Here is an 11,830-nt window from a genome sequence, read left to right as displayed (position 1 = left end):
CAGAGGAGTGAAAGATTTTGGCCAATTACCATCTCAGACAAACAAGGCAATTAATATAAATTTATTATCATAATCACAGGGCTCTCAGGTACTGGAATACAGAAGTTCATGACAATGCAAAAGGCACTTTGAACCTCAGACTCACTCAGCCTGGAAAACACCGTCTACTATTATTGACGATACCTGGTCATACTAAGATATTGCAATGAATTGCCATAAATATAATAATATGTTAGAAATAATAATATCTTAGAAATAATGCTTATAAATATAAACTTATATTAATAATAAATAATAACTTAAAATAATATTTCAAGCTTTGCATTCTTCCTGAGGCTCAGCTTCAAGAAAAATTTTACTTAAATGAACTCATTGGCATAAAGTACTGCTGAGGTAGGAGGGCTATAGTCACCATTACCTTGATTTTGAAGAAGGTCAAACTGAGACCCCAGAAACTTACAGTATTTGATAAAGGGCTCATAGCGGCTTAAAAGTAAAAGCTGAGCAGTTGGAATGAAATCGTGTGTCCACGGCTTATTCCAACTGCTGTCATGGGTATTAGTATTCTGTGTTTTTTTTGGTATTAGTATTCTTATGCCTTAGTTTACTCATCTATAATATGGAAAGAACCTTTTGTAGCCGCAGATAGTAGCCTCAGTCCTCCCAAGACTACTGTGCAGAATAATAATTACATTGTTTGGTAGCTTGCAAAGTATAGGGTGTTCTTTAAATAACAAGCAACATTATATGTTAGTGTTGGTTCTACTGGACTTTGTGTTCTCTCTTACGAAGAGAGTAAACATTCATTTAGAATTACAAAAGCTCAGCACATGCTCAGCGAGTGACTAACAGTGAAGGATTCGACTCCTTCATGTACATAGTACATACGGATGGTCACCACTTTGCAAGTAAGTAGAGTGCACAATCAAGGCTATTTTTCCAATATCTGAAAGTCAGTGATCGAGGGCGGCCCGCTTGCCATGTGCACCAGTTTTTCTTGCTTTGTGGCAATGAACAACTTTGGATGGGCAACTGATTTGAAGTAGTCCATAGACCCATGCTTTTCCCAGAAGAAGAGGAGATTGGTCTCATCTTTGATGATTTTGGGTGTCTCAGGCATCTCCTAGGATACAGAGAACAAAGATCTGTTAGAGAACAAGAAGATGCTAAAAAAATAAGTGACCTCAATCCTCTGGCATTTGGCCTTCGTGAGAAACACAGCACTTTAGGACTATGACTATGTGACATGATGATACAAGCTCTAAAAGCTTGTTCATTTGTTCATTCCAAAAGCGCTCATTACATGCCTATTAGATGTATGGCCCCGTCTATTCATAATAATTAATTTCCTTAGTTAAGTGGAGAGAAATCCAATTTCATCATGAAGATTGCCAAGTACACTAGTGTCTCGTTGTATCCTGGCAGGTAGGGTGAAACATTGCCTCCAACACGGGCATAAAGCATTATCAAATTAGTGCTCAAATCTGAGCACTAATGACTCTAAGACCTGAAAACCTTTTGACCTCTAAATGTTCAAAGCATACTTAGGGAAAATAATTTAGAATTCAGACATGTTTATCTCTGTATTTAAGTCAACAATTGAAGGTTAAAAAAACACCCCACCTCAACACACACAACTTCCCAGGCATATCAGCAGTCCTTTGATATGCAATCCTTTGAAAGGCAATCCTTTCAAGACAATTTTTTGACAGTTGTAATCTCTTTAGATCATCCTCCTCTTGTGAGTGTGAGAAAAGCCTAAAAGTGCTTTCATGGAAAAACAAAATTCAAATTCTAACTTGAGATGCTTTTCTATTCTTTTAATCTAAAAGAGCTAAACATCCTTTTGAGGTTTCCCTGGGGTTTTCAATGTCAACAAGGATTTTATTTTCCCAACCTATTTTTCTCCTGTTTTTTTCCCCCCATCTCAGTAAATGGGATTTCCCCTCTTCCTCCCTGTTGGTTCAATTTCCAAAATATAACCAGATTCTGTCTCCTTCTTTCCACTTGTCTCACAATGCTCCTCACTCACCCCAACTATTATTACAGCATCCTAATTGGACTCTATTGCCTCCTTTCTAGTCTGTTCTCCAAGTTAGAAAAAATATGCAAAACCAGGACACTTCTCAGTTTGAATTCCTTTCCTCTACTTATCTTTCCTCTTTTGCAGGGTTAGCTTCCAGATCCTTGGGTGTCCGTTCTGATCTTTCAAACTTGCCTATAACCTCTTGAAGGTCTAGGGCTAGGTGCACTCAGACCCCTCTATTTGGAATGCTTGCCCCATCACCCCTTTGATGGTATACTCCTTTCTGTTGACAGCTCTGAGCTCACAGGGAGCTCTGTCTAAACATTTTCTCTATCTCAGCACCCTGTTCATTGGCTTCACAGCATCTTGCCCTTTTTGCTGGTCATTTGGCTCATCTACCATCTGTGTTCCTTGGAAGATTGAGTTCTATAAGACTTTGGCTCACTACTGTCTACTGAGCTGTTGACACTCTGCTTGAAAAACAGAAGGCTCTCAATAAACAATGTTTGTTGAATGAATTCACGAATGAAGCTACTGCCCTACTGTAGACATCACTTTCATCTCACTTGATCCAGGAAAGAAACACATGCACCCACATAAATCCTAGTTGGGGAGGGACTGAGTGGTGAATTATACATTTAGTGAATAAGAGTCATCTACTAGTCAGTGGAGAAACATTTGGCTGTAGTGGGCATGTAGTGGGCATGAGGCTGGGATGACACAGAAAACTGGCACCAATGAAGAGAGGGAGGACATGGAGTCAGAAGGCCAGGGTTTGGGGCTTGGCTCGCAGCTTTTTGCTTTGTGCTCTTCCACAGGTGATTCATCCTCTCTGATCTCAGTGGCTTACTGAGTTTCTTAGAGGCAGACTCCATTGTCCTAACGCCTACAGTCACGTAGGTCAGGTAAGTGTCAGTAAGGCTCAAAGAAGGATGGAATGTTCAGATGCCTAGGAATGGGAGGTGAATAAGGATCAGGTAGGGAAAAGAGCAAGAGGAAGGCAATTTCCCTTTTATGTACTTTGCCACTGCCATCTTGCTCCATCTTGCCTCACAGATCCTGCCTAGAACTGCCTCTGGGGATCAGTTCAGTTCAGTTCAGTCACTCAGTTGTGTCTGACTCTTTGTGACCCCATGAATCGCAGCACGCCAGGCCTCCCTGTCCATCACCAACTCCCAGAGTTCACTCAGAGTTGCGTCCATCGAGTCAGTAATGCCATCCAGCCATCTCATCACCTAATGACCTGGGGAGTTCGTCTTTTGCTATCCTATCATTTTGCCTTTTCCTACTGTTCATGGGGTTCTCAAGGCAAGAATACTGAAGTGGCTTGCCATTCCCTTCTCCAGTGGACCACATTCTGTCATTGGGTCAGAAGTAGGATGGGAAGGTAGGTGGGCAGGTGAAACTGTGGTAGGAAGGAAAGAACTGGGTCATCCTGCTAGGGGTGTCTGCCTCTTGGGATCACCTACAAATGCATGGGCTATAAATGAAGGTAAATTGGAGACTGGGAACAACTGACCTTTAGCAAGACGGGTTCGTCTTCATTTTGAGCACTCACAAACAGTTGAGTTTTTGAGATTCTTAGAGTCACAGGAAGCTGAGAATCCTCTTCTGATACATAAGCAACCATGTCAAATTTCACTGGCAAAGGGAAAAGCCAAAAAAGAAAATAAATCCATTGTATTTTCATAAAATCAAGTGTTTATGAAGATGCTGTGTGTGTGTATGTGTGTGTAGTTATGTCCCCAACTATGATGTAAGTACCTGAAGCTCAGAAATGGAATTTATATTGTTACATCTTTGTATCCCTCACAATGTCTGCCATATTTACTAGGCAAGTAAATACCTAATAACTTTAGAATTCTCTGTGTTGAATGAATGCTTGTGGGTGGATTATTATTGAATCTCTTATAATTATATTAATGGGATAAGACCTTGGAATTTGTGAAGTCATGAGTAAAATGGGGAGATTTAGGGAAGCTGATGCATTCATATGTTGCTAAGAATAGTGAAAAGCAGTTCAGTTTTCCTTAGAGAACAATGCTTAATAGGAGCTGTAAAATTATTTATGCCTAGAAATCCAGCATTTGGAATATGCTCCAAAGAAATACCCTCATAGGAAAAGAAATAATTCATACAAAGACATGTGCAACTGAATTATATAGAGGAAACCCTGGACACCTGCAAAGCAACATGACTGAATATCCTAGGGCCATTAAAAATGGCAAATAACATATACTCTGTCCATATATGGGAAAATTATGTGAAATAATATCAAGTAGGAAAAAAATTTATTTTGTAGAACACAAGATAATTTGTGAATGTCATAGAGTAGAAAGCATATTAGCTGAAATATATCCAATCAGAAATAGCCCTGCTTGTTAGCACAGAGTAACCTCTTTTGATCTCTGAAAATCATTTTGTTTACTGATGACATGTCCTTAAGCTAAAAATATGTGCAACATGGAAGCTGGCTTGGTGTAACAGAATTTCTTGGATCCTAAATTTCATTCTTCAGAACACATGCAAATCTTCCAGTTTTGTTTTTTTTCTTTAAAATTATTGGGTGCTTTGCCTCACAATTATGTTATCAAAGATAAGGACTCTTTCTAGTTTGGTGTTATTAGGAAGTTTGATGAGCAGGCTCCTCATTGGCTTCTGAGTAAATTTGGGTAAGTCATTATATATTTCTGAGACTCAGTTTCCTTACCTTTAAAATATGAGGATAAGAGTGTCTCAGAGAACCAAGGGAGATAATACCTCAGAAAGCTTTTTACTGCACTTAGTGCTTTCAGAGCTAGGACACTTGTTAAAGCTTTCAGATTTGGTTGAAGTTTCTGGCCTAACCCAGAAGTTTTTTTTTTTTTTTTATTAAAATGTGCTTCCTGTGCAAAGCCAGGAATCTAGAGAGGTTTATTCTTTAAAAGCAGAAAGCTTAAAAGAAATGCAGAAATAAAAAGGTGAGGAGAGGGCTTCCCTGGTGGCTCAACGGTAAAAGAATCTGCCTGTGAATGCGAGAGACAAGGGTTCGATCCCTGGTCCGGGAAGATCTCACATGTGGTGGACAACTATTTAGCCACTGCTTGAGAGCCCAGGAACCACAACTATTGAGCCCTTGTGCTGCAGCTGCTGAAGGCTGAGTCCCCCATAACCCCATGCTCTCCAGCAAGAGAAGCTACCATAACGGGAAGCCAGAGCACTGCAACTAGAGGGCAGGCCCTGCTTCCCACAACTAGAGAAAAGCTCCTGCAGCAATGAAGACCCAGCACAGCCAAAAATAAACAAATCAATCTTTTTTTTTAAGATGGGGAGATGACAGAATTGTCCATTTACCTGCCTCCTCCAGATTATTTAATGTAGCAGCCGTCAGGTATGGACCTGACATATCTCGAATTATACTTTGATTGAGGGCGTCGTTCAGGATGCATTCCTGGTGGATGACTCTCATAAAGTTGTATTTCACGTTACTCTGGAAGCTGTAATGTGCTGATCTGGGCTTGATGATTTCTAAAACCATTATCACAAGCTCAGATTAATGTCCAAGTACAAACATGGATGATGTATCTGCTCTAATACAAGCATACAAAGTAGTTATTGAAGGCACCTGAAGAATATCCCAAGGGAGGTGAGGAAATTGACATAGAAGTGAAATCACCCCATCAGCGGAATTGATTCCAGGATTACCCCTGTGGTTACTTAGTCTAAAAACTTTGATTCTTCAGGCAATGGTGGTTGTTGTTTTTTTTAAGAGATCACATGTACAACTTTTTTGGTTGTTTGGAGGTTTGGAAATAACCGGGAAGACTCCTCGTATTCTCCAACTACATTTTCAAATGAATGCACCATGAGAAAAGAATCCACTAAAAATTTTATATGTCACTGAGGTGCCAGTATAAATGTCTACCATCTTTTTGCTTTAAAAAAGTTTTTTTCGTTTTTTTTTTTTTTTTTCCTATCTACCACCTTTCTGAACGGTGGTATGTTTCGAAGCTTTACAAATCTTCATGGCTCTGAATACTTTTACTTACAGGAATGTTTTATCACTGAGGAAATAAATGATGATAGAAATCAAGATTTATTGATATAGACAATCATTGTCACATTACATATATGGGTGAAAAACCGGTGCTCTAAAATGTCCTTTATGTATTGATAAATGAGGAAAGCTGCATATTAAATTGCACATGGTTGATCCTAGGAATGTTCTTCATGTTTGTTACTCTGTATGTACACAGAAAAGACTGTAAGGAAAGCAATGTAGTGCTGGCAGTGGTAAACTCTGAGGGGTAGTATGAGTAATTTTAATTTTTTTCCTTGTATTTTCTAATTTTCTAGGTGAACACATGTGATCAACTGTTACTTTAAAAATATTAGATTTATAATTCACGAAGAGGCTTGTACAGTAAAGGCAAGGGAGAAAACTCATGACATCTATAGTCAGGTAGAACTGATATGATTTGATGCTCTACCCTTACAGACTGTGAGATTTGGGGCAGGTCACTATCTCACTGAGCTTAGTTTCCTCACATATAAAATGAGAGTGCAGAGTTGTTGTGAAGGTTAGAGATAATGCAATCATTAATAAGTTAGTAGTGTTTGTAGTATTAGCAAAAGTAATAACAACAATAATAGCGAACATTTATTAGGTATTTTCTATGTGCCAGGCATTATTTTAGTTCAGAAGTTAGCAAGTGTTGACTCATTTAATCTTCACAACAATTAGGGGCTTGGATTAACTCCATTTACAGTAGAGGAGACCAGAGCATAGAAAGGTTAAGTAACTTGCCCAAGACATAACTAGTATGTGGAATAGCATAACCTGTAAGTGGTCACTCACTAACAGTATATAATTACTTTCTGCCAATAGGCTAGAAGTCACATGACTTAATCATATGGCCACCAAGTAAGCCTGTGAGCACATATGCTAAGCTTAAGCACTTACTGCTCTCTTCCCTTTGCAGAAGGATAAAAATTAATTTTCATTTCTTATAATTAGCAGACAAATGGGTGGTTACCCTCTTGTTACTCTGGTTTTAGGTTTTATTTCCCCCTACACTCTGCTGTCTGCATTTTGTTGAAAACAGAAAACAAGGATATTATTGTTTGACCCCTTACCTTCTTCAGTATCATTGGCAATGGCTTCCAGGTCGTCATCGGTGATGAACTGATTTAAACTCAACCGTCTCTTCTTCAGAATCTTGCCATTGGCTGTCATCATCACCACATTCTCCTTGAAGCTAAGCCTGGATGTCTTAGAGGTTTCCGAGGTATCCAGGGACATAAACTTATTCATGTGGTCCTCATGAAGTGGCTCATAGCTTGCATCATAGAAGGACTTCTGCGATGAAGGAAAATAGGAACTGAGAGGCCAGTGAACAAGACTCCTTTACAGTAGGAGTTTTGTTCAACAGTCTTAGAGAGAAGGGTGGCCATTTTGGCCTTGGCGACCCACGTTCCATCGGTCTTTCCCTCCCCCGACTCTCCTTCCCCCTTTCCTCTGTATGCCTCCCCTTTCCCTCTTACCTCCCACCTCTTCTTTTAGGATTTCCCTCAAACGATGTGATCTTGGCAAGGTTTTTTGTCATCCCTCTTCAGACTCAAAAATGAGACCTTGTTGTACTTGGTGAAGTAAGTCAGAGAAAGACAAGTACTATATGATATTACTTACATGTAGAATCTAAAAAATAATACATGGCTTCCCTGGTGGCCTAGTGGTAAAGAATCCCCCTAACAAGGCAGTTTGGGAAGCTCTCACTTCCTGTGGAGCAATTAAGCCCCTATGCCACAACTGTTGAGCCTGTGCTCTAGTGCCCAGGAACCACAACTACTGAGCTCACATGCCGCAGCTATTGAAGTCCATGCGCCCTAGGGCCCATGCTCTGCAGCAGGAGAAACCAGCCCATTGAGCAGCCCGAGCACCGCAACAAAGAGTCGCCACCGCTCGCTCGCTGCAACTGGAAAAAAGCCCACGCAGCAGTGACCCAGAACAGTCAAACATAAATAAATAGAATTATTTTAAAAATAACCTGAAAAAATATACAAATGAGCCCATAAACAGATTAGCAATAGACTCACAGACATAGAAAACAAACTTAATGGCTATCAAAAGGGAGAGGGAAGGTTAGGAGGGATGAATTAGGGATATGAGATTAGTAAATTCAAACTACTATACATAAAATAGGTAAGCAAAGATTTACTATATAACACAGGAAATTATATTCAGTACCTTGTAATAACCTATATTAGAAAATCATCAGAAAAAAATGTATCACCATGCTCTACTCCTGCAGCTAACACAGGATTGTAAATCAACTACACTTCAGTTTAAAAAAAAAAAAGAGAGAGAGAGGTGATGAGACGGGTCTTCAAGTGATGCTAGTGAGTGACTTAGCCTTCCAGTTAGTTCTTTCCAGAAGGTTAAACATCTACTTGGCACGGCTCAAATATTTTAGGAATATTCCTCTAGATACAGCTTTTAGAGTCACTATCAAAGACACACAAAGCAGGACCTATACTGTTTCGTGGTCTCTTAGTGAAATAACACAGCATCTGAATGACTGCAGATTTTTTACTTTCAGTTGGCCTGCTTCCTCCACCTCAGCTTCATGGACTATTAGATCTAGAAAGCTATCTCTAATCTCTGGAGCTGATGTTAGAGAGGATATCCACAACATATCATTTAAACCCCTGGGGAAGTAGCCCAGGGGGCCTGGCCAGGGAGGGCATAAGCAACCTTCTGATGGAAGGCTGACCCAGGAGATTTCATTCTTGGAGTTTCAGGTTCGTTCTCCTCTGTTCTGGGAAAATCCACGGAGATGAAGGGTGCCATCAGCTGTTAGTCTAGAGAGGGAGCTGGCCTCACTTATCATGAAGAAATGAATCTCTCTGGACTTCCAGTGAAGGCAGAACAAACGCATCTAAGATTCAGCTGTTCCTGTTCTAGTAGAGAAAATACTGTGTAAGGATAGCAGTCTCCTAAGAATTACAGTCATTTGCTTACCTGATTCAGAGAGAGGTGGTCAATTTCAGAACTGTAGTCTTCATTTTCACTGTTAAACAAGATGATGAGAATTTAATTCTGTTTGTTATATCACTACATTCCCTGGGCAACATATTTTAATAACCAAACTAGCTTTGGGTAACACACATACATAGCCATTATTGTCATCTTTGAAAATTAAGGACTTCTATGCATACACATCCATACAGTAATTTGTACCTGATAATGTGAAATTAGTAATCATCAGGCCAGGCCTTGAACTTCACTTGTACTCTATCGATAAAAATGAGGCTTGGACAATTTACTGTAGAGCACAGGTACTGTAACCTATGATGGAATATAATCTGAAATACATATATACATATATAACTGAATCACTTTGCTGTACACCTGAAACTAACACAACTTTGTAAGTCAGCCATACTTCAATTAAAAATTTTTTAAATTAGCTCCCCCTTCATCAAAACAAACAAATAAATGAGGCTTGGCTAACGGATTGAAGAGTGGTAACTGAATTTCAGGTAAAACATTTAAACTTCAGGGAGAATTCCTTTTGAAGCACTTCATCTAAATTTGAATCAAATAGGTTATTTGTTACACTTTGCTTTCATGTATTCATTAAAACAGATTTAATCATTATACTTTCCAAAACATGCAGGCAACGCTTCCATTGTCTACTTTGTGTTAGTGTGTAGGTAATGTGGAACACTGCATCTGCTTAAGGTGTTCTATAAGTTAAACTTTTTATTATCTTTCTTTTGCGTCCGAATGAGACTGACTGCGTAGGTTTCACATGCTCAAATTGCTGTGAAGCCATTTCCCATTCCAGACTGAGATCAAGAAGTTTTCCTAAGAAAGGTTTCTCTTTCTGACAATCTATTACTGTAGCAGGGCATGTGAATTTGACTGAAGCTGGGTCTAAGTAGATGTTGAGAACTGCTAGGAGTCAGGAGACCTTAAAAGTAATCTTTCTAAAATGGCCATCTCTCTGTCAAAAATTTCACCTTGGTTTACCTACTAGATGCTTATTTCCCTGAGACTTCTCTGAATCTGCCCTGACTTCAGAGGTAGAACACATCTCTATAGCCTCTGCTGGTCTTGCCCCATTGATAGTTACTGTAATCCTAGCTGAATTCTTTCTTTTTTAAAAAATATTTATTTTGAGCACAGAGTCTTAGCCACTGGACTCCCTGGCAAATCCCTCCTAGCTGAATTCTAATGTGCCTTGCTTCCCTCATTAAGTCACAAGAGACAGAATCTCTTTCCTACCTGTAACAGTTCTTCAGGTCTTCAAAGAGGTCAGGGACTTTGGCCATCTTCACTTCTGCAACAGAAAACACCAGTAGCTGTCAGTCTGGCCATTGTGTGAACAAGACACCTGCAAGGGGAACCACCTCCCTTCTGCGCTTCTAAGACACTTAATGAATGAGTGAGCTCACACCCAGCATTCTTCTTTTCAATTCCTTTGAATGATCTGCCTATGTATTTGCCTCCCCTGCTAGACTGTAAGCTTCTGTTAGAATCTCAGTATCTCTTAGGCATCCAACCCAATGCATTGCATTTGGTAGGCATTTGATGAAAATTTGAATAAGTAAAAAACCAAAACCAAAGAACCCCAACAAGCATGAAATATTTCATTTATACAGTTGCAAGAGAGAGAAAGAGTTAGAAATTCCCAGTTTTCTCTGAATAGTTTTTGACAGCAGAGACTACCCCTAAAGGAAGGCTTGGCTGTAATCTCATGCTCTCATAGGAAACCAGTTCCTCTGTCGCTCAATTTCCCACCAGCAGAGACAGAATCATTTTCTGAAATCTGACTATGATTCTAATTAACTCGCCAAACCAGAGAGGGACGGCAAAGGAAGGAAGAGGCTTAAGCTTCAGAGAAGGCAATTTGAGAGATCACAGCCAAGGAGGAAAAGCAAAAAATATTATAAGAGCCAAAGATGCGATAAGGACGATACCTTTGCTGAACCGAGCTGGCAACAATGAGATGACTGGCTCCCTCGTCTTCGCGCGGAGGCTTGAACTGAGCCAGGCTCCTTCGCCTTTTGTCTGCTTCGGAGTGGGCGTGGCCACGATTGCGTCACTGGGAATTTACAAGATTTCTGTTTTGCATGTAAGTTCATTCGACCTATACCGGTCCAAATAATGACAAATTGTGTACTTGAATATAGTGTTTTCAGGAAAAATTCCTAGAGATTCCAGGAGTTTCTGACTTGATTCATTTATTTATTGCTTTTGCTGTTAACAATTTTAAACGTGTGGTCTTAGAAAAAGGGGAAAAGAGCAGGAAATTTAAATTTCTAAAAGTATTTGGTGGAGGAGGGAGGGAAAACCCAAAGCAGAATTGTAGATGGTTAGAGTTGGAGGGGTGCTTAGGAGCTTGTGTTTCGGCTTATTTCGTTTATTGCACCCCGGGGCTGAGTATGAATTGATGGAATACTTGACAGCCCCTGGCAGCTAAGGAGTGGCTCTTGAGGAAAGCCGATCCATCTTTTCTGCAGAGGTTTGCTTGAGTAGCCATAAATCACTCTGAGTGTGGGAAGGCAAGCTCCCAGTTAGGGCACGGTAGAAGACAGAAAATCGGCAGTCAACCACAAAAGTCAATCATTTTACTCCTCTGAATACTGTCAGTCTGTTTCAGACAGAAGTGACAGAGCTTTATGAGAAAACTCTATGCCCTGGCTCATGTTACAGCAAAGTTACCTTCTACCAGAGCCCAAAGAGAAGTCTAGTCTTCTCTAGGTTAAACCCAAGGTATATTAGGATAGCTGGAGACTCAGGGAGTAGCTGGATTCAAG

At 39.9% G+C, this 11,830-nt stretch overlaps 1 protein-coding gene across 1 annotated transcript; it reads right to left on the bottom strand.

Moving 5' to 3' along the window:
• Nucleotides 1–286: 286 nt before the first annotated feature.
• Nucleotides 287–11,087, bottom strand: IL1A (interleukin 1 alpha). The gene is made up of 7 exons (XM_069580376.1): nt 10,991–11,087; nt 10,296–10,350; nt 9,027–9,075; nt 7,142–7,364; nt 5,360–5,533; nt 3,546–3,667; nt 287–1,123 (listed from the first exon to the last, which is right to left on the bottom strand). Exons 2-7 carry the CDS (start codon nt 10,340–10,342, stop codon nt 932–934), a joined length of 807 nt encoding a protein of 268 aa, XP_069436477.1. The 5' UTR covers nt 10,343–10,350; nt 10,991–11,087; the 3' UTR covers nt 287–931.
• Nucleotides 11,088–11,830: the final 743 nt, after the last annotated feature.

The sequence above is a fragment of the Ovis canadensis genome, chromosome 3 (assembly GCF_042477335.2).
Source record: "Ovis canadensis isolate MfBH-ARS-UI-01 breed Bighorn chromosome 3, ARS-UI_OviCan_v2, whole genome shotgun sequence".
Lineage (NCBI taxonomy): Eukaryota > Metazoa > Chordata > Mammalia > Artiodactyla > Bovidae > Ovis > Ovis canadensis.
This window is presented reverse-complemented; position numbering and strand designations above follow the sequence as displayed.

Bases quoted from the DNA above. Each gene is read 5' to 3' on its own strand.
- IL1A (XM_069580376.1), bottom strand. From the start codon at position 10,342: ATGGCCAAAGTCCCTGACCTCTTTGAAGACCTGAAGAACTGTTACAG. The intron at 3,668-5,359 runs GTAAATGGACAA...TCCCTTTGCCAG, and splicing joins AAATAATCTGGAGGAGGCAG to TGAAATTTGACATGGTTGCT. The intron at 1,124-3,545 runs GTCAGTTGTTCC...TCTGTATCCTAG, and splicing joins ACGAACCCGTCTTGCTAAAG to GAGATGCCTGAGACACCCAA.